The 27,395-nt window shown below is 37.4% G+C and overlaps 3 protein-coding genes across 9 annotated transcripts; 1 reads left to right on the top strand and 2 right to left on the bottom strand.

Annotated features, from left to right (window-relative positions):
• Nucleotides 1–978: 978 nt before the first annotated feature.
• LOC140766718 (uncharacterized) lies at nt 979–3,217 on the bottom strand. The gene is made up of 2 exons (XM_073106293.1): nt 1,329–3,217; nt 979–1,156 (listed from the first exon to the last, which is right to left on the bottom strand). The coding sequence occupies exons 1-2, from the start codon at nt 3,084–3,086 to the stop codon at nt 1,115–1,117; spliced, it is 1,800 nt and encodes a 599-aa protein (XP_072962394.1). The 5' UTR covers nt 3,087–3,217; the 3' UTR covers nt 979–1,114.
• Nucleotides 3,218–3,457: 240 nt separating this feature from the next.
• LOC140767588 (uncharacterized) lies at nt 3,458–8,173 on the top strand. Of its 6 annotated transcripts, none has more exons than XM_073107564.1 (5): nt 3,458–4,331; nt 4,745–4,795; nt 5,554–5,605; nt 6,004–6,146; nt 8,093–8,173. In XM_073107564.1, the coding sequence occupies exons 1-5, from the start codon at nt 4,209–4,211 to the stop codon at nt 8,156–8,158; spliced, it is 435 nt and encodes a 144-aa protein (XP_072963665.1). In that variant the 5' UTR covers nt 3,458–4,208; the 3' UTR covers nt 8,159–8,173. The 6 variants fall into 6 exon arrangements, with proteins under 6 accessions (XP_072963665.1, XP_072963663.1, XP_072963664.1 ...); XM_073107562.1 differs by lacking the exon at nt 8,093–8,173 and adding an exon at nt 7,512–8,008; XM_073107563.1 differs by lacking the exon at nt 8,093–8,173 and adding an exon at nt 6,903–7,490.
• Nucleotides 8,174–8,249: 76 nt separating this feature from the next.
• Nucleotides 8,250–25,936, bottom strand: LOC140767587 (mediator of RNA polymerase II transcription subunit 16). 2 transcript variants are annotated; one of them, XM_073107560.1, is made up of 16 exons: nt 25,283–25,930; nt 25,109–25,177; nt 24,134–24,222; nt 22,253–22,365; nt 21,873–21,974; nt 20,084–20,225; nt 19,380–19,970; nt 18,374–18,995; nt 18,212–18,291; nt 16,963–17,045; nt 15,611–15,847; nt 13,002–13,179; nt 10,500–11,017; nt 9,647–9,823; nt 9,035–9,412; nt 8,250–8,537 (listed from the first exon to the last, which is right to left on the bottom strand). In XM_073107560.1, the coding sequence occupies exons 1-16, from the start codon at nt 25,645–25,647 to the stop codon at nt 8,397–8,399; spliced, it is 3,885 nt and encodes a 1,294-aa protein (XP_072963661.1). In that variant the 5' UTR covers nt 25,648–25,930; the 3' UTR covers nt 8,250–8,396. The 2 variants fall into 2 exon arrangements, with proteins under 2 accessions (XP_072963661.1, XP_072963662.1); XM_073107561.1 differs by lacking the exon at nt 8,250–8,537 and having other exon boundaries at nt 9,275–9,412; nt 9,575–9,823; nt 25,283–25,936.
• Between the last annotated feature and the right edge of the window lie 1,459 nt (nt 25,937–27,395).

A 27,395-nucleotide genomic window follows, 5' to 3' on the forward strand; every position in this document is an offset into this window, starting at 1 on the left:
AAAGATCTTCCATCTCTCTTGCCGGTAGTTCAGACCAAATTGCAGGAGCTATAATTTTCATTCAAAACTAAAGCCTTCAAATGAATAAACTTCTATCATCATTGGTGACCAAATTATCGATGGTAGTATCAAATCAAACTATATTTCTATGAGGTTAATTAAGTTTTTTTAACTAAAAATTGCAATTTGAGGTGGACCTTGGTATGCTGAAATTGGGCTAATTCATAATAAGTAGATTTCAAGGGATAGACAAACCAAAATGAAGCTTTGTGACAAACTTATTTTCTTCAAAAGCAGGATTTAATCCATGACTAGCACTGCTACTGAAATGTAGAAAGAGGATTTAGAACCAGAAAAAGTAATTCAGAGAACGAAATGCTAGTTCTTTCACCAAAAAACAAATTCTGATTGTTTCTTTAACACCAACTGAAAGTAAAACAGAGAAATCACCATGGATATCGATTTCATTTTGCATGCAATGATTTTTCCTTAAAGTTCCATGTACCGCAAAAAATGAATGTCAAGAACTAGTGACCAGCCTAATCCATGGATATCATAGATATGAACGTCAAATTAAAATTTCCCAAAGTCCAGCAAACAATGAACAGATTCCAATCTGAAAATCAGCAAACAACTCAAAGCTATCTTTAAGAGTCGATGAATATCAGCTCAGTGAGCATTGGTCAGTTATAGTTAGCACCGTATTTTTTCTTTAATCCTACTAGTGTATCTAAGGAATGCACGTTAGAAATAAGTTACAACACCACCAAACTATACCTTAGAAAATTAGAGACAATCTAAGCCCATCCTGGAGGAAAATTAGGAAGTAAATGTATGTATTTGTGATACTTACTACCTTCTGAGAACAGAGATATTATAAGGGAAGTTGTTTTTGATTCAAGAGAAAACTGTCCCGCCACCATTTTATTGAGGAACTTGATGGCTTTCTCCACCTCATCTTTTTGTAGCAAGCTGCAAACAATGGTATTAAGCATGGTAGAATCTTGAGGACAGCCATGCTTCTCCATCACAGTAAACAACTCCCCTGCTTCATCTACCAACCCTTCTCTAATGAGGCCTTTAATCATTTTGGTATATGCTGCAACATCTGGCTTCAAGCCCTCACTAAAGATAGCGTTGAAGATCTTCCTTGCTTCTGTGGGTTTATGAATTTTGAACATTCCATCGATTAAGATGCTAAAAGATATAAGATCAAGTTTATAATTCTGGGACAATAATTTTTGGAACAAACATAGAGCTTCATCAACACATCTATTCTTGCAAAGTCCTTTTAGTGTTGTATTATACGTACAAATGTTAGGGCTTACCCCACTGTCGAGCATCTTGTTATAAAGCTCTCTTGCAGCCATAACATTACCAACTTGATAAAAGTCATGAAGAAGAATATTATAAGAGCTATTTTTTGGCTTAAATCCCTTTCTGCACATTTCTTCAAAAACCCTTAATGCCTCATTTCTTCTTCCACTTTTGCAATGACCATTGATCAATATATCATAGGTAAAAGCATCAGGTATGTGACCTTTAGAAAGCATTAATTTATACATCTTCATTGCTTCATCAATCTGTCCTGTTAAAAAATATCCGTCGATAAGGGTATTATATATGAATACATTAGGCTCCAGGCCTCTTTGTATCATGCTATCCACCAATTTATGTGCTTCCACAACCATTCCTTCTTTACGGAGATGATCAACTAGGACACCATATGTTCCAACATTAGGATGAATATCTTTGCTCATCATTTCAGTAAGACAATTTTGAGCTTCCTTCCACTTCCCAAACCTAATAAACCCACAGATAAGAGAGGTATAACAGTGGATATCTGGGGATAATCCTTGACCAACCATTTGATCAAATAGAAGTAGAGCATCTCCTAGTCTTGCAGCTTGGCAAAGTCCACGTAATATTGTGTTGTAGTTAACGAGGGTAGGCTTCTCTCCATCTTCCTGCATTTTCTTGAACACAGATATAGCCTCGTCCATTCTATAAGTCTTAATATAAGTGTCAATCAAGACATTGTACGTATAATGGCTTAATTTGATGCTGTTGTCTACCATTGAATTATAGAGATTTATTGCATCATCATGACGGCCTTCTACAAAATAACCATGCATCAATGTGGTATATATGATAACATCTGGTTTTTCTCCCCTTTCTACCATTAGATTGAATAACTTTTGTGCACCATCAGTGTTGCCCTGGTTGCAGAGCAATTCAATCAACACTCCATAAGTTACTGCATTAGGGCGAAGACCATAATCCACCATCTCCTTGAACATTTTAATGGCGTCCTTCAACTGACCCAAAGCAGAATATCCATGGATAATCGAACTGTAGGTCACAACGCTCGGCATGACACCCTTAGCAATCATGGATTCAAGCATATTCATAGCCTTGTCCATTGCACCCTCCTTGCACAATCCATCTATAATTGTACTGTATGTGATCAAATTTGGTTCAAGCCCCTTAGAAATCATTTCTTCAAATAGCTCAAAAGCCCTGCCCATGTGTCCCGTACAAAGGCTAGCTGTCTGGCAAAACTTCTGACTCCCTGATCTATTTTCACTCCTGCAAAGCCCCTTGATAAGAATACTGTACGTAAAAACATCAGGGACGCAACCCATCTGAGGCATTTTATCATACACGGAAGCTGCGTCGCAAAGCTTCTTCTCGGAACAAAGGCCTGTGAGCAGCGAGTTGAAGATTATGGTGTCGGTCTCGCAGCCACGTTTCAGTAAGCATCCGAAGAAGCCGAAGCCAAGGTCAGGACGGTTAATGTGGCTGCAGCACTTGATAAAGATTCCATAGGTGCAGGCATCGGGAGATATCCCTCCGGCACGAATCATGTCACTGTAGAGAGCGACGACGGTGGGGTAGTGGCAGCCCTCCATCTTAACGATGGCCGACAGTAGGCAATTGAAGGGTTTGATGGATGGCCTAGGATTCCTGGCGCCAAGCAATTCATCGAACATATAGAGTGCCTCTTTGATCCCAAGTTTCCCCGAACAAATCCGCGCCTTTACCCGTCTCTCCACCTCAGATGACCAAAACGACGACGAGCGCATCTAGGTGCCGTCCACTGCGAACCAACTCAATGCGTCATCCACTTCGTTTTCCCCTTTGCCATCCACTCGTATTTCATTGATGTGTTTGCTCCAGTTTGCTTTGGCTTCTCCAATGCATACTCTCTCCTATATATACATATATATACATATAATGCTAATCGATTTTAATGTATTAGTTCGTATCTCTGCTAGCAGCTCAGCTCAGCTCGTTTAAAGCCTGTACTGAGTCAGACTCGTTTAAGGCTTGAAGTGGGCTCACTCGTTTAAAGCCTGCACTGAGCCCGACTCGTTTAAGGCTTGAAGTGGGCTCATTAGAGGCCCAAAATATCTCCCCCTCCTTACTAGTTACCAGTTACCACTTTGGAGGCGAGGAAGGAGAGGCTTCACTCCTACAAGGACCATGATCTACCAGCTCTTTGGACATTCTAAAGGCGTCCCTTAGCAAGAACAGATGATTGCTAAGGCAACACCCGGCATCCCAAACTTAGCAATCATGTATTCAAGAATTGTAGGTAGCCTCCATCTCAACGATGGCAGTAAGAAGGAGATTGAAGGCTTCGGTGGTGGGCATCAGATTCTTGGCGCCAAGCAATTCGTCGAACAGTTGCAGTGCCTCTTTGATCCCGTACGTAGTTCTCCACTGCAGAAAGAATCAAACTAGAGAGCAGGAGGAAATAAACTAAGAACAAGCCCCGAGGAGGAGTTGCTGAACAGAGGGACGAAGGTAAGTGCCAGAGCGAAGCGAGAGTAGAATTCGGTACATTGGGCTTGATCGAGCCCAAACTTTTATTAGCGACCAAGCTCGATCGAGCTTATTTCTAGTTGAGCTTCACTTTATTAAGTTCGAACCAAACAAGCCCTAGCTTTTTCCCACTGCCTTCTCTTCCCCCTCCTGTACCCCCCCCCCCCCCCCCCCCCCCCCCACCCCGACGAAAGCTTTACCGGCTGCCTCGTGATTCCCCTCTTGCGACTCGTCCCGGGAAAGATCCGACGGCTGTGAAGCGCCCGATTTCTACCTCGTTGCAGGGAGTCGGCTTGTACCTCTGATACCAAGTGAGTTTTATATGCTACTATTATCAGAAAAGAGGAGGTCAGAATTGCGTAGTGGTCGATGTATAGGAAATGGAAGGTATCAACATGAAAGGAAATAAACAATCGGAGAATGAAGAAGAGTATGTCCTACTTGATTTGGATGACATATATGTTTCTGCAGATATTCCAGCAAATGCTCCCTATGTTCTCTCTGTAAGTGTGCATGTTTTAAGTAGTTTAGTACTTACTCCATCTTTTGATCATTAACTGGATTAACTGATATCTGTTTAGAGTGCTTGTGTGTAAGTTTAGAACTTTTATTTAAGTTTGATTGCTGAAATTGCCTTCTTGCTTTTCCAGTTATATCCTTTTAATTGTTAACTGGTGCATATTCTAGGTAGATTCTTTCCTGGTGACATGAACCTATGAATGTTGATGCTTGTAAAACTGCAGTGTAACTTTTGTTGCCCTTTATTTCCATTGATCAGTTTCTTGATTCAGTAGGTAAATCAAGAGGTTATAAAGAAATACTCTGTTCATTCCAATGTCTTTCTCTTACTCGTGCCTGTCACTTAATTAATACTGTTGCATTGGCTTGGTAAAAGTTGTTTCATCATTGTATGCAGGGTTTGAGCACGATGAATCCAACTTTGGTCATCGGCGATCAACTGAAGCTGGTGAGAACTTAATTCTCCTTGCAAGAACTTCCCGTTTTATCAGTCCTTGCTTACAGAGAATTATAGGAACTGGATGAATCTTTCAGCAAATTGTATAAGTCAAAATGGGTGAATTTTTGTATATCCACCAAAAACACCTCTATGGAAGAACTTTGTCTACAGCCATGTCGGTAGAAACCTTTTCGTACAGAGTCATAAATTGCATGGAAATCTGCTTGGTATATCCTAATATTATTACATGGATCTCTGAGGAGTTCTCTTCTGAAGCTCCAGAGCTTATTACTATTTTCCAATCACTTGGTTGTATGTAAATTTGCACCAGGTGGATCCTCGAGTTCAATAGATTACAAAAGAGCAAAGCTGACAGGAAAAATACATGTTAGAAGGCCACATAGAACAACCATGTTTTATAAGACGCCACATACATGAACTGTTGACATTTAAGACCTGAGAGATAACATCACGCCGTAGGTACAGAACTTTACAAACATTGTCCACCATGATTGGATGCTGGACCTAAGTGAATCCACGTTTTTCTATTTACTTCTCACTTGATATTGTTTTTTTCAAAAGCAAACCTGCATTACCATGTGCATTCCAAAATTTCTATCTAATTAGTCATTCCTTCTTCCCTCGGTGCTGCTTGATGTCTATTCTAGGCCCCTGAACTACTCTGCTATCATGTACTGGCTCTATCTTTATGGTAGAATTTAGATTATCGATGATCTAAAGTTGCATTTGTAATTTTCTTGCAACAGATTGGAGAGTACCAAGAAACAATTGGAACATGCTATGTCTTTTCAGAAAGTGGTAATTGATTTTCCTCGAGAAATTGCAATTGAAATATTATCTTTCATTCTCATTTTTGTCTTGATGTAAATTTACGGCTTTTTCCGGATGAAGTTTAATCATTCTTGGTATATCCACTGGCAAATGAGTACAATTGAAATAAATAATTATGTCACATATGAATTGTTCTTTTGGAAAATTTGGCGATTTTATAACACCTATTATTTATCGATATAGGTGTTTTCACCACAAAGGAAATTATCAGTCGATCTTACTTCTACTGCATGAGATACCTTGTTTCTCTTACCATGCCATTGGGATTTCAAAATATCATCTTAAGCGACCCCCTTACTGTGGTGTAGCATGAAATTTGTACAGAATCAGGAACAGAAGTATGACTCTCTCTTACTTCTTATCAGATGGGGCGCCTGCAGTGATGAACACTGAGACAGAACCTTCTGATAAAAATCTTCCCAAAGAGAAATGCACTGTTGATCCAAATCAAGCTCCAACCAAGAAGGTTAAACCCGTTGCGCACCTTCACAAAGTTCTCAAATTCAAGGTGACTGAGGATCAAAATGAAAAATGAGTACTGCCAATAGATTCTAGTAAATGGAATAGAGATTTATTTTTGTATTTGTTGCTTTAATTTTTCTTAGGGGCTCTTTGGTTGGGTGAAAATAACCGGGTTATTTGGGATAAGCTTTTGGAATAGGAAAATAAAATAAATCTCCTTATTCCAGATATCTTTATCTTAGGTTTTAACTGAGATCAAAGTTTTCAAATATCTCAAACCACTTATTTCAAAACACAAATGACTAATTTTTGCCCTCATTTATTTATGTACTATTTATATTATGTTTATATATTTAATAGTCTAGATTCAAGTTGAACATGTAATGTGACTATAATATACTTGGTAATATATTTAGATATATTTAAAGGAAAAAATGTGTTAATATGGGATGTTTATTTGTGATGGTATTTCTATTGTAAAAATAACTATTCAAAGATAATATAATATCTGCAAACCAAAACTATAATTTATATTTAGTTTTAAACTTGTTTCCTATGAAAAGCTAACAAATATTTATTTATGTTAAACTAGGAAAAGGGCAATAAGATTAACTCGTTTATTTTAATCCATTATTTTAACTATCATAATTAAACATTATTTTATCAAGAAATTTAAAAATATTTCAGAATAAGTTTTTATTTTTTTATCCCGCAAACAAACTGAAACTTATTGTGTAAATATATCTAGTGCATGATGACCTTTGAACATTAAGCTGGATTGTTACTACAATTTGTCATGCAGGACCTTGAAACAATGTTTATTCCAATTAATATTCAAAAAAACACCATGTCTTATAACAATCTGAAAAGGACTATTCCGTTGAGATAACTCCATGGAATGCCAGGCGACCTCCGGGTAGAAGGAAACGTGAGCAGGGCTTTCGAGCTGTTTTGAGGAAATGATTTCTAAAAGGGAGGTGAGCCAAATATCATCACATATAACATTATTATAAGTATATTGTGCGAGGCAAAGGCTCTCAAGTTGCCTGAGCACATGATTGCTAAGGGTGTTGTGCCGGATGTCGTCACCTATAGTAAAATTATCCATGGTTTTTTTGTTCTTTTGGTCAATAATGGAAGGATGCCATTGGAATTTTAAGGAGATGGTAGATCGAGGTCTTTGTCCTGATGCAAGGAGTATATATATATATATATATATAATACTCGGTGTGTTGATTGAAAGAGGATAAATTATGTATGTATAGTTCATTGATGCACGGTTGTTTTCTAGAAGATCGCCATGATTGAAGTGGATGGTAGACGACGGCCTTAGTGCTTACAACATCTTAATTAACACTTATATTAGGCTGACAGAATGGATGAGGCTATATATTTGTTGAAAAAAATGCAGGAAAATGGAGTGAAGCCTGACATCATTGCCTATGACACAATATTATATGGACTCGATTGTTATTCTTTTGCTGCATGCAACGGCAACTTAAGAAGAAGTCATTGTTCTCTAGTAGTAACCAGTACTAGCCTACTAGGACCTCTATGATGTGGTGGTTTCTCTGTTTTACTTTTAACTTTACTTCTTGTCCAAGATACTTACAATATGAGAATTTGTAGCATTTATGCTTCCTATTTGTGTTACATCTCCGTTTCCAGGAATTCTCTTTTACCTTTGAGCGGAAGTGATAGTTGCGGAATAGCATTCTGCTTTGGACTGAATAATCTTCTTCGTAACCATTATTAGGCGAGTGTATTCTAACCATATACCCACGTATGACTTCCTAATCTCATTAATATCATCCTAACCTTAGTAGTCCTTTATGATATGATTATGTTATAAACTGCTCAAATGAGAAGCCCTGGAAAACAGCTTTACTGGAAGAGAAGCCTTAGTTCGTAAGAAATTCTTTTATGCATGTATGGACAATCTGCTGTATCAAGGCTAACATTCAGATTTATGATCTTCATACTAAATTTCAGCTTTGGTTAATGAGTTCCGGAAGTTATGGAGCAGCATACTTCATAATCAGATCAGTAACCTTGTAATCATCAGAGGTTCACTTGGGATACAATATTTGGAAACAGTCAAACTTGGATGAATTCGGTTGAAAAATCTCTGAATTGCGTACATATTGAATTAAGAAAAAGAAGGATGTCATCTGTCTCTTTATATACATGCACATCCTAACTTAACAATATACACAGAATAGGAACAAAAATTACTCCTCCCAAGTAATGGAGAATAATCAGCAGAACGAAGGCAAAGAGTCCAGTCAAGCAAGCTTCAAACCACTCGAACCCATGTCCCGCCGCACATTGGGCAGCCATGATTCCACCGGCTAATCCACCATGCTTCACGGTCATTTGCCGGATTTGTACCACCAGGCATAGCAAATGCACACGTCTGCCGCAAACATCTTATGCACTGCACAAGAAGAAAATGATACATATTACCAAACCAAGTAATTCATGGAAATAACTCGTATTAGTCCTCCAATCTGTAACTATTAAATGAACGAAGTGCTGATCTGGAACATAGCTTGTACTTTGAGTGTAACTCATTATTCATTTCTAGATGAAACGCATAAGAAATTTGTCAGAAGAGGACAGAGCACAATGGCTGCAATGTGGATAAATAGATGCAAGGTAGCAATTTGGACATTTACAGTTGGCAACTTATTTAGTCTAAGTGAAAAGATCGCCGAAAATATACAAACATAATTGAGCTTCTGCTAATATATACTTTCAAGTTACCGCTGTGGCAATTAAGAGGACACTAAATCTATCATGCAACATTGCATTAACTGGTTTCAGCTTGATGTTTATGTATGCTAAGATTGCAAATGTGAGACCAATGTTACTAGACATAGCGTGGTAAAGAATTTCAGGGCAGGGGAATTCATAGTAACATTTTGGACATACCTTGTACCATACACCTTCTAGACCTGTTTTCCAGACAGCAGTGATGACATCCCTTCGAGATCCCATAATACCAAGATATGATCCGAGACCTACCGAAGTTTTCAAACCAAATGCTGCATCTCGTTCAGACAATCTACGTTTCCTTGGCCAAAGGCCTTGAGCTCCAACAAAATCATCATAATTCTCTTCTACATTAGGTAATAGAGGGTTCGAAGAACCAGAAAATTTTATCTTTGACTTCAATTGACGAAGGTCATCCGGATCCGACCAGGGCCCACCAAACATATTACGTCTGTGCCATTCTTCGGCTGGAGGATGTAGTTCTAACTCACGAAGTAAAAGCCCAGCAGCGTCAGCTCCTCGGGGACGAGGCATATTCTGCAGACAGAAGGAAAATTAAAATCAAAATAATATCTAAATTGTGAACGACATTCAAAAGTGAATAAAAAAATGGAAGTACAAAAGAATTTGACTAATATGGAAGTAGAAAAAGGACAGTCAGTGACAACAATTGAGTTCTACACTGCAAAGATCTAATACCTGATATCAGACAGCAATAGCATGCATAATCCAAGTAACAAAGTCATGTGCATCCAGATGAACTTCACATACCTGCATATGAGGGCCGAGTGATGCTTCTACGACCTCAGGCAGCACAGTGTAATTACCATCAATATAGTGAAGTCGTATTATGATATTGCTTGCACCAACCTGAGATGCAGGTAAAGGGTGTTGCAAGCCAGCTGTCCTTCGACAGAGGTCAACCAATATAAGGAAGAGAACCTTCACCTATAAAAGTGTGAGATCATTTTACAGTCAATTTTTCAATAAATGGATCCAACCAACCTTTGTAAGATATCATCTGAAAACAGCATTGAAAACTATAAATGTTCCAAAAGTATCCAACAGGAGATAAGGTCTCAATTAGATCTAGCACAACTTCAATTGTTCTAAAACTATTTCTTATTTATTCACCATATGGACACAAACATATATGGATATATATACATTACATATGCTACTGTATGCCTGCTTTATGTGTGTATGTTGGGTAAATGCATCGCTTCAAAAAGAAACACTGCTGTCTCCCGTCACATAATTACTCCTTTACTCGAATAATCAGCCCAAAATGCTAACACCCGAACCAGCAACTAAGATAATTTGACAACAGCTTTGCATCCTATAAGGAGTAAAATATTCAGACATCTAAATGTACAGCTTTCTAGCAATATCATTTTGGTAGGCAAAAAAAAAATAAATACAAAAACTAAGAAGGGAGGAAGAAACGCGGCTAGACTATAGTATAAGATTTTATACAGGCATGTAAAACATCAATAGGAATTTCTTCACAAGCTAGAATGTCCTTTAATAGAAATGCTTGAATCTGCAGTCAATGATCATAAGCTTCCACAAATCTCATATCATGTTGCTAAATAAAAGGAGAAATAACCAGTCAAGTCATTACCTCCTCTGACGTGTAACCTTGACCTGCATTTCCAGATCCTAATCTTATAGACTTGCCTGCAGACCCTTCTTCGAGACCTTTTGCTCCAAGAGCTACCTGTCCAGCACGGATGCCCTGGCCTTCCTCCAACTTGGCAACCCCTAAATTTGATCTTGCTACAATGTTGTTGTCCTCTACCTTGCCATTAGCAATAGAAGGCTGGACCTTTTGCAAATTAGGATCAGGATTCTTCTGTGCATTAAATCGTGGTGATTGCCTTCTCCGAAAAATTAAACAAAAGAGTAGTAGTTGGCATAATCTATGAAGAAAATGGCAATCTCCAATAAGTCGAACAGCAGGTGTCCCAGGAAAAGTCCCTGTATTAATGCTAATTGGCATAAACGATGATCGTCCACTGATTGGATTTTGCGTGCTAGTGGAAGCTCCATCAGCATTGTTACTAATCTTAGCAATGGCACCTTGTACCCACTCTTGCATTTGAGCACTTCCTGTGGCACTTGTAACTCCATTTTGAGCACCTGATTTACAGCACTAGAATAATTAGAAAAGGCAATGCACTATTGCCTATTCCTCTTTAACAGAGAGAGTGAAATAGAACTGAAATAAGAGAAAAAAATAGGAAAGAACAGATAATTATGAATGAATCCAACTCAAATTTATCAGTTGTCAAGAAATCAGATGAATAAAGTAATAATAGTCTGTTCTTAACCAGTAGAATCATTTAAAAACAGTGTTGCATACAAAAACATTCATATGAGAAAAACAAATGTAACTGAGACACCAGTACACCACCCAGAGAAACACCATCTCAGATGCATTTAAAATTCATAAATAAAGTATGCCATGTAACTAACTCATGGAGTGCCGTAACTGCAGCATTTGACTGATACACAGTTTAAGCCTCAGGACATTAAGTAGTAGATTTTGTATCAAGAAGGGAAAGGCTATACGTTTTGTAACCAGTCACAAATATGCTGGGAAAAAATGTCATACCTCTTATGTAGCTTACTGTTTGCACCAAATGAAGGAGCAGATTAATCTATAACCTAATAGTTCAGATACTAGTATAAAAGGCCTTGTTTGCTTTGAGTTTAAAGATCCACACTGAGACTAACTAATCGAGTTCAGAGTTTAACTTCAAACCAAACAAAGCATAAGGGTTCCCTAGTGCATGAAACTCTCACTAATGCAGTATCATATCTAATATATTGTACATGTGTCATAGGCAACTACTAATATTTAGACTGACATTCTTCTAAGACCACCACAACTAGGGCTGTCAAAATGGCTCAACGGCCCTCGAGTCACTTGAGCTCAGCCCGAGCCAACCAAAGCTCGACTTTTAGGCTCGAAGAAATAATCAAGTCAAGTCAAGTCAAACCAAGCTCGCTCGTGCTTGGCTCAATCATTGTAGCTTTTAATATTTAATATATGCATATATAATATATAATAATTTGAGTTAATTAAAACCGTCAGATATTAGATCCTACGAATAGTAAGAAATATATATTCTTAAAAACTCTCAGATTGCTTCTCCTCACTTTAGTTCTTTAATCTATTCAGATCAAATCCTCTTCCAAAATCCACTTTTGGCCGAGCAACCCAATGACCACTCCAACTCTCCACTGGCCAAGCCTCCATTGAGAGTGATCTCGAAAGCAAAGATCAGTATTTTCTTGAAGCGACGAAATTAGAAAGAGAAGGGCGTCTTGTCTTCTTGGGCATCATAGGATGAGCAACGAGGGTGAGTATAAGAGCAAAGATAAGAGGTGAGTACGTGGAAAGGTGCAAGATTGCCATTTTTGAGCTCCATGCCTTGAGAGGAAGGTAAAACAACATAAATCTATCCCTTTCTACATCTCTTCTCAGTTCTCCCCCAACTTCTTTTGAGCCATGGGAGCATCTTCAAAACTTTGCTAGAAAACCTACTTCAAAGAGTCCACTTTGGCTTCTCCTCCCTTAAGTTATTTAATAGATTCATACGCAAATCCAATTTGGCAGAGCTCTTCATCAGCCACGCCTCCATTAGGCACTTCGACTCTCCAACGGGCACGACTCTAACGAGCTATCGAGCCGAGCTCAAGCTTTCTCGAGCTTGAGGCGCCAATCTCGAGCAAACCTTATGCAGCTCATTTTGAGCCGAGCCGAATCGAGCCGAGCTAGGCCTAGCTCACTTGAGTTTGGCTTATTTACACCTCTGACCACCACCACCACCACCACCACCAACAACAACAACAACAAAATTTAACCTCAGTGGAAGTAAATTTCAACCGAGGACTTCAAGTTGAAAACTTTTAAACTACTTCATGTCATCTCTTATGTTAGAGCAACTAACACCGATTTCATCTTTTTCTATATGACCAGAAAGGGTAGTGCAGCTTACAGCAGTAAGATTTTTTAAGGTTGCTGAAGATATCAACTCCATCAAAAATAACAAGTGATTCTGAATAATTGGAAAAGGAGAATTATATAAAAAGAAAAGAAATATATATATATACTGACCCTGATTAACTGATGGTGATGGAGAACTATTGGATGGACTAGCCACCATATTCCTTGTGCTACCAGTGCCAGAAGAAGCTCCTACAGCATGACTGGCCAAAGTACGGCAAAAACTTGCATAACGCCGTAGGCGTGTAATGAAGTGTGAAGCAAGATCAAGAACAGCATCAACATATGCCTGGAGCACAGTTTAGATGTCAAAATCATTTTGTACAGAAGGTAACATTATTTTTTTTTTGGCATGTGTCAAAGATAAAACAATATTAGACGGGGTGAAGTCAAATTCCTTGTCACTGGCCAAGTATAGGGGGGTCATTCAAAATCCTTCTAAAAATAGACAGATTAAGAGAAGAAATACTAGTCATAAAGTATTGTTCTGGAAAGATTGTGAAACTATGTAATTAATCACTGGCGTACGTTGTTTTATGAAACTAACTAGAAAGAAAATATAGTATTCTTGTTATTGTTATTTTCAATAAAGAAGGGTGAAGTCCACAATGCACGATGCTCCCAAGTCTCACTGATGTGGGTTCTAAGAAGGGCAGGATCTACACGTCCAAGTCCACATTTATAAGGGGTTGATAATGTAAGTCAAATCTGCGACCATAGGGTGTGCAGTGAGAAGCCTTACTGAGTTACTATTAAAATGGGGGGAAACCTTACTAATAAACTAGCAGACACCCTTCTTGTGAATAGAAAAGGAGATCATGTTAAAATGTCATATAATAGCAGAAGGTTTCGGATATGATTTGTAGAATGCCATTCATAAAGGTGTATTTCTAGACTCCCAAGTGCAAGAAATTTCCAAAAGAACTACAACAGAGGAGAAGATGGAGTATAAGTTCCTTCACCATAGTAACAATATATCAAAATTCATAACAAGATAAAAATGTAAAAAGGCATACAAGATGTAAAAGAACACCAGCTACGCTTGACTATGCTTTATCTATTGATGGGCATTGAGGCACTGAAGATTCAAAAAAAAAAAACCAGGGAGTGTCAGACATATAGATCAGAATAATTGATTTCTTTTCCCTTCTGAATGTTCATTCAAGTATTCCAAAACACAGGCAAAGCTTATGTGATGGCAATTTTAAAAGGTTAAGTTGAATGGATGTTAATACTTAATTTCAAGGAACTTGCTATCTGAGGAAAACGACATTAAAAAAAAAACATGACACTTTAAAACCTACACAGAAGTGTGTAAAGATCAATCAAATGCTTTCAGCCAGCTAGAAGCTCAACCATAGCTCACAAGAAACAAGATGTTCCTTCAAACCAAACAGATACTAAATGACCTGATACAGGGAGAGAAAGAAATAAGTTTGCCTGGCATATTCGATCCAAAAGACTTAAAGCATATTTAGAAGATAAAGGTTACTACACTGAGAGAAAGGGAAGAATTTGTCCCTAAGCACACAAGTCAGTTTCAGACAACAATTAGATGGACATAACAACATGCTACCATCCTTATTAACCGTAATTGACTTTGATTTGGTTATTGAAATGCTGGTTACCTAACCCTAAATGAGGCTTTTTATGAGGTTGACAGCACCTAGCAACAGTATGTTATTCCAGGGAACGGTTTAAGATGTTGGTCTAAGTTCAAAAAACAACCACAATTTAAGATGCTTTTGTCAAAATTTGCACATGAATAAATAGGGAAGGGGTGAAGACCTATAGTTTTGCAACTTTTATTAACTATTTGAGCAACCCATGAATTACTCAACACGTTGCACTCAACAAGAACTTGCTTTAGAATAAGCTCCGTCTAGCATCTTTTTCTTTGTTTTAATATGAATGAGAGAATTGCTGAGGACATAGGAATTAATATAGAAGAACTGTGTTGGCCCATAGCCATGACGCAAATGTCCAAGCTAAAATTCATTTCACCTTTTGCATTCTTTTGCATGTTTTGTCATCAATTTCTCTTTTGCGTGTAGGTGAGGAGACGGACACAGCGGCAGTCTTTACTTATAATTTTTTACTTGTAAGCCATATAGTCCTAAAACATTCTTATATTCCTTCAAAGGTCCATTGATGAGGATCAGTAAGATGCATTGACCTGGTGGGAGAGACCAAAAGAAAGGAATATACAGAATAACTAAAGGAAGCCGAGTATTTCTATGAGTCAAAATCATGCCCACTAACACATGTAAGACCTCTTGAATTAATACAGCTTAGCATTAACACTGGAGTACAGAAGATATAAGAACCATGAGAGTCTAAATTCTTCAAAGACTGAAAATTGCATTTTTACTAGCACGAGATTACGAGTATCTAATCATGTATGGATCTTTATATGACAGATAAAACAGTTGAATTTAGCTGGGGAAATAGGATAAAGAAAAAGAGGGAAGACTTCATTTTGGAAATGAAAATAGTGTATGTTAAGGCATCAACACTAGAGTTAAGTCTAATAGTAATGTACTGCTTTTAACTTCTTAACCCTATGATCTGACAAATCTGATTGGTCCTAGTTGGAGATTGATACAGACACACTGTTTAGGCTTATGAAATACATGCTATCTGAGCAATTGACAAGGAAAGCATCTAGCTAACGATGTTAATAATTATACAAGGCTGAAAGTGAATTGAGTAATACAAACCTGGATGCTTGATACTAAAGCTTGTTCAACTATCATTTTGTCAGATTCAATGCCAGATAATGTCTCACCAGAAGCTTGCCAAGGCTCAGGTAACAAAGTTGAAGGATTTACAAGAGCAGACTCAATTCCTTTACCCAACATATCTAGTAACAATCTTGCTTGCATATCTAAAACAAGCGCCCGGACATCTTGAGCATTTGTACCTTCCAAAAGTCTGCACTTTATCCTGTCAAGATTCTGCATAAAACCCAGCACTACATTAAATTCACGCAACAGAGAAAATTACTAAAAGAAAAAATAATAAACAGCAGCCCTGAACAGGCACTTTAAGTAATCATGGGTAAATAAAAGCAGAAAATACTATAGTGTTCCAGCAACATAATTATTTACATTTCAAGAGGTAATATAAACTAAATGAGAAGATTAAGGCACAAATAGTCTACTTTATTTTACATTCCCTGACACTGCTCTTGCTCTTGTTCTTGCTATGGTAGAACTGAAATTATATAAACTTATATACAATGCACTAGATAGGCATATATCATAATGTCATACATAAAGGGCATAAGCCATAAAGCACCAGAGGCATAAATAATGCTTCAATTCGGTCTAATATTTCCAGATGTTTCACAACCTATCTTGTTATGCATATTAGCCTTTCAATCCCCATCATTCTCAAGTATACTCTTTCAAGCTCACTTACAACTGACCTAAAATATTGAGTGCCCCCAATTAAGTTATGTATTTAGATTTCCAAATAAATCCTACTCCCAACTGATGAATTATGTATAGCATGCCACTGCCGCTAGTAGTAATGGTTCAAAATATTTATGGCAGTAGCACTCCCAGTGCCACGTAGGATTGCCACATAGATTGATGGTTGGTGCCTTAACTGCTTAGACTTTAAGCATCTTATAAGATGCCTAATTCAAGGGCCTGTTTTGTTTGTTTTATTTAGAGATGTATTTCTACATGCGACATCTAGCCTAAAAACCAATGTTCAGTTTGGTGTATCTAGAGATGTATCTAGAAAAGAGACTTTCTGAATAGACCATCTCATATGAAATAAAGGGGTGATGATGCTGCTATAGAAGTTGATAGATAGCTCAGCATATAATACAAAGAATGAAATTCTATATTGCACTTATCCAAATAAGTAGCTAAACAAACTTATGGAATATTTAACTTAACTTTGACACTTAACAGAAAAATTATATCATTTTAAAAGGAAGTATCCAATTTTTTCAACCCATTACGTATAATTTGATGAACTCAAAAGTTCTCCAATGGGTACAGACCAACAAAAATTAAATTCCAATATATATACTGAAGATAGAGCAAAGAGCACATACAGGGCCATGTTGCTGTCTGTGTTGTATAGTTGGAAGAGAATGGAAATCCGCATCCAGCACAGCAATTACGCTATTAAGTGACACTAAACCAAAGAGGAATAATCAGCACTCTAGAGGAATTAAACCGCTGAAACTAAACAAGGTTAGGACAGCTTTAAATCTTAAGTAGATATGTGTTTCAGGTTGTGAATAAATGTGATTTTCATTTACAGATATATGCTAATAATGTCTTCCATGGTATTCTTCATAGCAAAAAGATTCCTCAAGAATGAGAGCACAAATTAACAAAGGCTTCAATAAGACAACATAAAATTTTCTTTCATTGACCATCATCTTATGAAAGGATCATGAAATTTAAATAACAACAGCCAACTGAAGCAAAAACACCAGAAATATTATTAAGGTAATTATGAATATGCAATGCTACTACGTTATTTTCAATAAGACAACATAAAATTTTCTTTCATTGACCATCATCTTATGAAAGGATCATGAAATTTAAATAACAACAGCCAACTGAAGCAAAAACACCAGAAATATTATTAAGGTAATTATGAATATGCAATGCTACTACGATATTTTCCTACCACAAGATACTTTTGTACAGACTAGATTCATATATATATTCATTAGTAATCCATAATTTTATATCTTCAGTGACCATCCAATTTTCAATAATCCTTCAGCTCGGACAACCAGCTAATACATAATACACCAACTAAATTCTATCTGCTGCTAAATGACTTTATAGAGTCCTAAGGGTGGTCTCAAAAGCCCATGAGAAACCTCCACTGAAGATTTGTCAAAGATATATATATTCACCAATCAGAATCACAGACAAGTATTTTTGCCATTCAACAGTCTATCTGTGTTTGCAACCCTAATCAGCAGGCTTGGAGATCACCTTGCTAGGCACATAACACGTTAAAAAAAAATGTCTCATGGGACAAACTGTGAACATTAATTGTAATATATCTAATTACCTACATTTCAAAGACTCTAACCACCATCTCATTAAGACAAGTACAGTAAGTCCTATAGAATTTTCTGTGATTAGCAGCCTGAAGATGAAGTAATTATTTAAGTAAAAAACATCTTCCAGCAAATTAGATGCACATTTTTGCTCAACAACATCATCCTTCCATAACAAACAATATGATCAACTATACATAATCAATAATCAGATTGTTGGGCTCAAAAGCAAAAGCATTTATCATCTTTCCTACATCATTAGAGAGAACTTCCTCACCAATGCCATCTTCTGCAGCGCTCTGTGTACAACCAACAGCATCCCACCAATCAATGCCAGCCAATAGGCTCCACCAAAATCTGTAGAGATATGTAACAGAACATACAATGAATAAATTGAAACAAAGTAGTATGCAATGGATGGACACAAAGTTGTGGGTACCTATCTACTATTGCACGCTCCCACATAGCTGAGTTGACCTTTGCTTGGGTGCCAGGAATAGCAGGAGGAAGAACACGGATTATCTTTAATATGGTACGATCCTTGACAGTATCATGCCAAACAGAGGCCAAACAGCAACTGCTGGGTGAAAAGGCAGGTGCAGCAATTGTGGAACCAACATTGACATGATAGCTATCAACTTGATTAAAATCTGGCCCAGAAAAAATGTGTACTCCACCTCGAAGGAAAGCAACAGAAACCTCACCACCATGAGCAGAATAAACTATTTGGGCAAGTTGTCTAACATCATTAGGCAGATCATAAGGATCAAAGCTAAGCCTGTTTGCCCTCTCAACACTGCATTCAGATGAATTTCTTTCATCTGACACTGTTGGAACAGATGCAGATGCTTGAGGATTTCTAAGGTCATCTGTTGGTGGAATGCTTTTATTAACTCTTGTCAACCAAACAGTTTGCATAGGGGGCTGTCCACCAAAACTAGAAGAAGGATTTCCAAATATTGGATGAAGAACAACAGGTTGAAGAGAAGATTTCCAACATTGAACCCTCCACCCTGTAATTGAAGGTCCTTCATCAGGATCATATGGAGACATATACTGCCCTGCAGGGAGAAAGAAGATTAAATTGACTACCACTGGCTGTGTAAGAAACACTTACTGATATATGATTCACTCATAGAATAGGAATGAATACACAAATAGATGCCAGAACAACTAATATTTTATGACACCAGAAATAGAAAAATAAGAAATTTCTTGCGAAAGATCTGATCAACAAGTTTCATGAAAATAATTGTCTAAAGTTAAGCAGTTATGGAAAAAAAAGCAAAGAAAAACAACTTCAATTTATAAACTGTCTTACAAGTTTCTATTCATTAGTCATAATACACTTGCAATATAAGTTTTGGGAGCTTAACTAAGAGGCTGAATTAATATACTATTTTTCTTTACTTAAAACACAGAATAGTAGAAAACTAGAAATGTACCTTCAACAATGACAACGGCAATTACTGATCCACCATGAGTAGGATCAAAAGCAACTGCAGTAACTCCAGAACCCCATGTTGTGGTGGCAGCAGATTGGGCAGCAGCTTCAGGACTGACATACGCAGAAAAATTAGAAACAGGTGAACAATGGATAGAAGCAGTATCTATGATCTCCTGATCTGTCTGTTTCTTCCCTTCCGTTCCTTCAGACACCAAGTACTCTTGCAAGCTAAACAGATAAGCAGCTAAAGGAGCTAACCCCCTCCAAGGAGGGTTTAGAGATGGGGGAATACTGCTAGATGTGTTTGTTTTGGGAGTTGCCTGAATACCATTTCCAGCACCTGGCATCACTTCCCAAACCACTACTGTAGAAGGATTAACAAGCGGGACGCCTGCAACATGCAGAGACCCAGATTCAGTAATAATAGCATCAGCAGCCATTATGCCACTTGGCCCAGCACCTAGAAGTCCTTTGCTCGTTGAAAACCATCTTTCTGACACCCCATTTTGAGAAGGCCACTGCGCCCAGTGAAGCTGGACAGAACCAGATGAAAAAACTGAACAAACACAAAGAACATTTGGCCATCTCACTGCAATAAAGAGATTGCGTCAAAAAAATGAGCTATTTATGTATATGTATCTTTTAGTTGTCCTATATTTTGTGTGTGAACCAGTGTGTTCAGTTTGTTGAAGGCATACCAACCTAAAGTTTGAGATTGCTGTGGAAGAAACCTTTCCTCAAATGTCTTCGGATTCGAGTGGCATTTCACCCCTAACCACAACTCATCCGCTGATACTTGTTGACCTGGCTGTTCATTGCCTGAGTTTGACGGAAGCCATCTATACTGAAATTAACAAGCAAAGCATAATTAGCAAGACTAATCTATACCACAGAATTAATTTCCACTCCTTAACTGAAAATTTTCTAAGATCAAGTAATAATATATACAGTTAAACTATCAAGAATTTAATGGCATCATAACACCTGAACTTTTGCGACAAAACTCGTGCAAGTAGTTGAAGCGTAAAAAGTTACAAGAATAAATGAACTTACGGTAAAACCTAAGATGATACTTGTAATGCTGTTTTAAATTGTGATCACTTGGGTAACAATCATAATCACAGACATTGAGTTTCAATGGTGAAATCCTCATCATAAACCACTAGCCTCTAAGTACCTGGAGGATCAATAAAGCTAGTGCTAAAAAGGATTGTGCTCAAACATGGCACAGCCTGAAAGATTCAACTCAACTTTATTTGGTAAGCAAATCGAGTAACTCTCAATGTTTTATAATTCTGAGCATTGCCTAATATATGAATCATACTCATTTTTCCTCTCTTTCCAATCCCTACAGCACTCCTTTTCCATTTGAAATCCGTACATACCACTCTCAGATAATATTGCCTCCCATTCATACTCAACTTTTGAGGTTCCCCACTTTGAAGTTCCTACATAAACTTTAGCCTCCTCTGAGAATACAAGATGGGAAATTGCAATCTATGATTTAATAAAACAAGTTGATTGTTGCCAGTCCACCAACCCCTGTCCTTAACATCAGCAAATCTCTTCCTATGCTTTTGTTAATATATTGATGTAACTGCATCAGAAACATCAGTGCCAAAAACCTTGTGGTGGCTGATTTAGACCACAATGAAAAATTGCTACTTGCTAGAACTAATTTTCAAAATTATATTCATTACTTTCCTTGGGAAAGCTGGATTGTACGCAAAAGAAAAGGTGAAGATTTTTTATACAGGCACAATAGATAGGCAAATTTATTTCCACCATATTACACAAGATTCTGATGTCAGCATCCCTCTTTAATTGGTTTTTTGGATATCTTGCTATCAGCTTCTGGACTAAGGCAACAACATGAACATGAAACATTGTAGTAATGCCTTCCTCTGCTTTTATCAGTTCTAGCATGTAAAGCAAAAGATAACTTTTTTCCTTTATAAAACCTGGGGTTTGCTAACTAGTCTTCGTAAATCAAAATTTCCACTGCAAGGCTACAGAAATGTACATCACTGCCTAGGCACTCTGCATTCACTAGGATAGACTCCATAACAAAGTGGGCCCTTGTTTGCAAAAGCTGATTATACTGATTTCTTTAGTCTCTACAAATTCATTTGTGAAAGAGAGAACATAGAGATTTGACATCGCCATTTCTATTTCTTTTCAGATTGCAGAGCATCAGGAATCTAGAAGGATGCAGCAGAAACTTAAAGAACATTAAAGGAAAGTAGGAGAAAGTTTCAGCAGTACTACACTATTTTGGACACTTTCAAAGATAAGTTAACTATCTAATTCCCCTATTAAGTAAATTTATTTTTTTCTGCTGATTAATGAGGCCTGCACAAGATACATTATCCTTCGTTCAAAGAAGCCAGCAATCCACATTTGACATAACCAAGATGTATAATCTCATTGGCAAAAATATGAAGCATTACTCGATTTACTAAGTAAAAAATCAAGATGCAAAGTGGCATACTGGTGTTGTCCCTGACAACCATTTGGTCACCACTGCAAGATCCTGTCGCCATTCATGCTCACATTGCCAGCAGCTGGCATCACGTACAAGATTAACAGGGCCCTATTTCAATTGGAAAGCACAACGGTGTAAGAGACATGAAGAGAAAATGGGAAATACACAGTTGCACTAAACCTTGAGGGCCACAGTGCATCTGTTGGACCAATCCAATAGAAATTCTATTGCATTGCATACATTTTTTTCCCTTACACTGTTAAACATCAGCCAGATAGGTGACAATGGAAAATAGGCATGCATTTCAGAGGAAGTCCTCTCAATTACAATTCTATAGACTATAGAGAATGAGCAGATGGCTTTATTGACTGAGTAAGATAACATACTTGACTAGGTTGAGTCCATATAGTGATTCTCCCATGGAAATTTGCAACAAGCAAGGCACGAGGGCAAGACCTAGGAGACCATTCAAGAAACTGAACAGAATCCCGTGGAGAATCTGTTCAATAGATGATCTAATCAGTATCAACTGAAATCCAGAAGAAAGAATTACAAATGCAAGTGGTAAGTGAATTAAGCTTGTCATTGATGCATCTAAGCACTCAAATTAATAGACATCTGGGATGCCATATAATAGCCTAACCTAACATTTGAAGTGATAAAAAGAAGACATATCATATAATTTTCATACTATAACTAGAATGTATACTACAATACCAATTTAACCAGGCTAAGGCACAATTTGCTTCTTATGCTATTTTATTTTAAGTGTGTAAAGCCAAAAGTTAAATGAAAGTCAAGGAAATATAGGCATACCAATTTTCAGAATTTAAGTCTTTGTGAAAGGATAGAGTTTTGAAAGTTGTAAAATTTAATAGATATTGAAAGTGAAAGCCTAGATAAGATAATTGGAATTTCAACCTTTTCTTTAAAAAAGTAAAACATACTACCATAAGCCAATTGGCCTTGTGCAAGACTTCTCTTCATTGTTTTTGTCTTTATGCACAAAATAAGATGCTCAATATCACATCGATACTCAATTATATAGATCTTTCATTCCTTAGTTGGTCTACTCAATTTTGAGTTGACTGTAGCTTCTTCCATTTCTAAGAAAGGGATCCATTCATAAGCAAACAAGTATAAACCATTCTTTACAAAAGCCCATTCAGCATCATCATCATGGATCCAAAAATCAACGCATGCTACGAAAGACAGGGTCAATCCTAGCATAATTCCAGTCATCCAACTAGAATCAATCAAACATTGGCCAAATCGGCCAATACCCAATCTATATCCGGCCAATCAAACCCAATACGGTCTTTTAAGTTAAACGGGTTGGATCCCTTGGTCATATCCAACTCGCCACAGAGCAATACAATGCTGATTCAGCCCCATTGACATTCGGCGAAGCTTCTCCAACTTCCAACCTCCATCAACTTCAGGTATCTCTCTCTCTCTCACTCACACAGCCCCCTGGCCTTCCTCTCTCAACTCTCTCTCTCTAGCCTCTCCTCTCTTTCTCCCTCTCTTTTGTCCTATTCCTCTCTCAATCTTTATCTTTATTACTACAGCAATCCTTTTGCTACAATAACAGAGAGCAGTTGTTCTAAGAGAGGAGGAAGAAAGAGCAAGGGAGGGAGAGGCTACAGAGAATTTTTCTTACTTTCTTGTCATTTTTTCTAAATTTTTAGACATTTTTTACACTTTTAAATAATATTATTTTATGTAATTAGAAAAAATCCGATATGTATCATTTTTTTGGGGGCCAATCCAAATCCTAATACCAAATTCCAAAAACTTGATACACATACATGATTAAGATTTTGTACCCCATAAGCAAGAATAAAGTAATAGAGGAAAGTAGGAAAAAATGAGGTATCAAACATCACCCAAACTTAACGATAGTCTAGTCCTCATATTAGAAAGATTTTTTTTCTTTTTTTGTCAATAAGTAAAGAAAGTACATAAATAATATGTCTGTCTCTATGAGAAAAAATCAAGAAAAAAGACACAATTATATATAGAAAAAAAATGGTCCAGCCATCTTAAAAGACACGACAACAAACAAATACAGAAAGGAATGGAAAGTGACACACATTGCTCAGACCTATCGAACAAATCAGCATATAACATGCCCTCAAATTAAGCAGAATTAAAACATGATGATAGACAATATATCAGCTTTATCAAATCACAAACTTCCACAGTATCCTTGAACTGCTGAATAAGTTCAACGCTAAAATTTTCTTGACTGCAGCATTATTTACCTGCTCTCACATTAAAGACAGCACATTCTGTTGGTCTCTCAGGGTTAAGAATATGTATGGGGATCCAAAATGGAGGACTTGCATTTGAGCTGGAAAATTATAAAACTGCGTTAGTTGCAAGAAAATATAAATTATCACCCTATAGCTTCAAATTTCAATCAAGTATAAAATTAATGAATAGCTTAATGCATATGCGGAGTTCAAGGATAATACAAATCCATTTCAAATTATACCAATAAGTAAAAGTTGTATTTGAATACTTGATCACTTATGGTGTATGCTCTTAAGAATCTTTTCACTCTAAAGCACAGAGAAAAGCAACAACTCCTAGAAATATAAAAACACTGCCTCCTATTTCTTGTGATGTTTTCCTGGTTTCTCCTCAGCTGAATCTTTCTAAGTTGTATCTCTGTTTTTACGTGGTCCTATGTTTTTGGTAAGCCACTTAAGAAAATAATGCTACTTGATGAATCATTAGATCAAGAAACCATAGCAAATCAACACAATCTGAAAGAGAAAATTATAAACAGGTTTACTCTGAACCATCCTAACTGTAACCACAGTATAGTCTATAGATATAGGTATTTAATTAAAGGTAACCTCATGGGCAAACCCATAGACAAGTAGTGAAACAAATATTTGTCCACAGGTTATTTGATAGTATATTAAGTTGCTCCAAGCAGTAGCTTATATTCTGGTTCAAAAACTCGAGGCCTTTAACAAGGAAACAAAGAACCCACAGAAATGGATGATATAATACTTATTGCAGCTACGCCAGCTGAGGTATCTAAGATGAATATGTAGTTGAGCAAGATTTAACAATCAGATAGTTAGGCCTCCTAGATCCTGAAACTAAGGTAAACTCAGACTTCTCACAAGAAGTTTCCTTTCTATTCTATTAATTCACCTAGTTTCCCAATTGAAAGAAACGAAAAGAAACTTGCTGGACCAAAAAAATTGAAAAAACAGAAGGACCTTGGTATCCTCGCACAAGTCTCCGATGCACATGCAATAGCGTTCAGCTTCCCGCACCAAGCGACCGCACTGGAAACAAAACCAATCGTGAAAACTTTGCACCTTTAAACCTCCAAAAGCAAGAAAATAATGAACCTGGAAAGGAACGCTCAAAGGAGGAGCAGGAAGAGGGACCTGAAGTTGCGGCAGAGCTCGGGGACCCTCATCTTGTGCCGGAGGCTCGCCGGCGGCTGCTTAAGCCTGATACGGAACACCGTCGCCGGCGACCGCTGAGGCCCTCCATCTCCTCCTCCGCCGCCGCCTCCGCCTCCGCCAACATCCATCGGTTGATCCCCCTCCTCCGCCCTCTTCTCTACTCCTCCTCCCCCTTCCACCTCCCCGACCGCATCCGCCGCCTCGGAAGCCGAAACCCTAATCTCCCTTCCTCCCCCTCCGCCGCCGCCACTGCCGCCCGCATCCGCCGCCGCTGAGTCCGGAGTGTGGTCTTTAGGGGGAAGGGGAGAAGGAGAAGGGGTGGGGTTAGGGTTGGAATTGGTCATATGCGAGGAAGAGGAAGTGATGGAACCCTTAGGTCATTTATAGCGACGGGTGGAGGCAGAGGTGAAAAAAAAAAAGAGGAAAGTGGCGCGTGAGGGAGACAGGATGCTTTTGAGTGTGGGGTTGGGGCGTCGTGTTGAGAAATGCCGAGGCCGAGGAACGAGTTAAGATTTCTCTAGGGTTTCTGGGATTGGAGGATTTGGGAAGTGAGAGGATCCGCTTGGAGACAAAAGGAGGAAGCGGGAGGAGGGGTGTGAGTGTGTGTGTGTGTGTGCGCGCGGGGGGAGGATGGGAGAAAAGAGTCGGAGGAGATTCCAGAAAGTGGTGGGGGTTGGGGAAGTGAATTCTTATATTAGCCGTCGCTGTCGACCTGAGGTACGTCGTGGAACTCGGCAGTGGAAGGTTTGGACTTTCGCGTTCTTTAAGTCTTGTGACCGTTCCTTTGTCCTACAACAGAGAGTCACCAATAAATAATAATAATAATAATAATAACTGTATTAAATTAAAATTTATGGCGGCCTTTGATTGGTCCACAGGAATAAGCTTTTGATTCACATTCCAAGCTGCAAACATACTTAAGTTTTCAGACAACATAACTATCATTATTATTTGGACTATGTGTAGAATTCTTTTGTCCGACTGTATGTTTCCATCTCTGTAGGTATTAACCAACCAAATAGTAATGCCCATTCAGATTCCAATAATGAATTATTGGCGTAATCATAACATCAAGTTAATAATCTCTGTATATTATTTTTACTGGTTTCTTTAATCTGCATTTGATATGTTATATTATCTCTCTTTTTTGTGTGTTTTTATGCTGTGAAAAGAGCATGATTGTGTTCATATTGTCCTTTAGAAGCATAATGCCAAGAAAAAAAAATGTATGCAAGCATGGGGTAATCAATGAGTCTCTTATTCCTACTATTGTGAAGATATTCAAGCAATCTCAATACCATAATCTCAAGAGTTTTGTATCGCCACAAGTATAATAAACTTTCAATATGAAGTGTGCCCAATGGTATATGACACAAGTATATTTTAGTTATATTTCACTATATAAATACTTTAATGATCCCTTAATGTATTGGAAGTTAATACTATCTTATTTGCTATTGGATATGTAAACGCCTATTGATTTTGACACTATATAACACATTGCACATATGCTAGACCTTCAGATATCTTTAACAACCATCATACCTAATTTCAGAATTCTCTGAAAAAACTTTTGATATATTGAAGTAATGCATCAAGATCTAACTCATTATGCAACTATTCGATTATCGAGTGCACGATTAAATTGTGATGGCATGTGTTATATATAATTTTATCATCGAATACTAGAAATATGATATATAATTTACTGATAGAATTAAGGATGATCAAACCAATATAAATAATGAAGAATCATAGGAGGCTTTCACAAATAACGGTAATACCAAATCACATAACTTTTATGAAAATCGAGATAAGAAATTACACTATCTAATTTATCTTGTAAGCTTTTTTTTTAGCGGATGCAACTCTGCCTATCATTTACGTGTGTGTATATATATGCCATTTTTTTTCTCTAAATTTCTTGACTTAATTGTAGTCCTAATTATTGCTATATTTATTGCAATAGATATTGACTCTAAACTTTAAGATAACTGTACTATTATTTTTAGTTGGTTATTGCTATCAGTGTTTAATATCAGAATTTTTTAGAGGTATTTTAGTTATTTATATATCTTTATTAAAATTAATA

Source organism: Typha angustifolia, chromosome 9 (genome assembly GCF_048772165.1).
Source record: "Typha angustifolia cultivar Huaian chromosome 9, ASM4877216v1, whole genome shotgun sequence".
NCBI classification, from domain to species: domain Eukaryota; kingdom Viridiplantae; phylum Streptophyta; class Magnoliopsida; order Poales; family Typhaceae; genus Typha; species Typha angustifolia.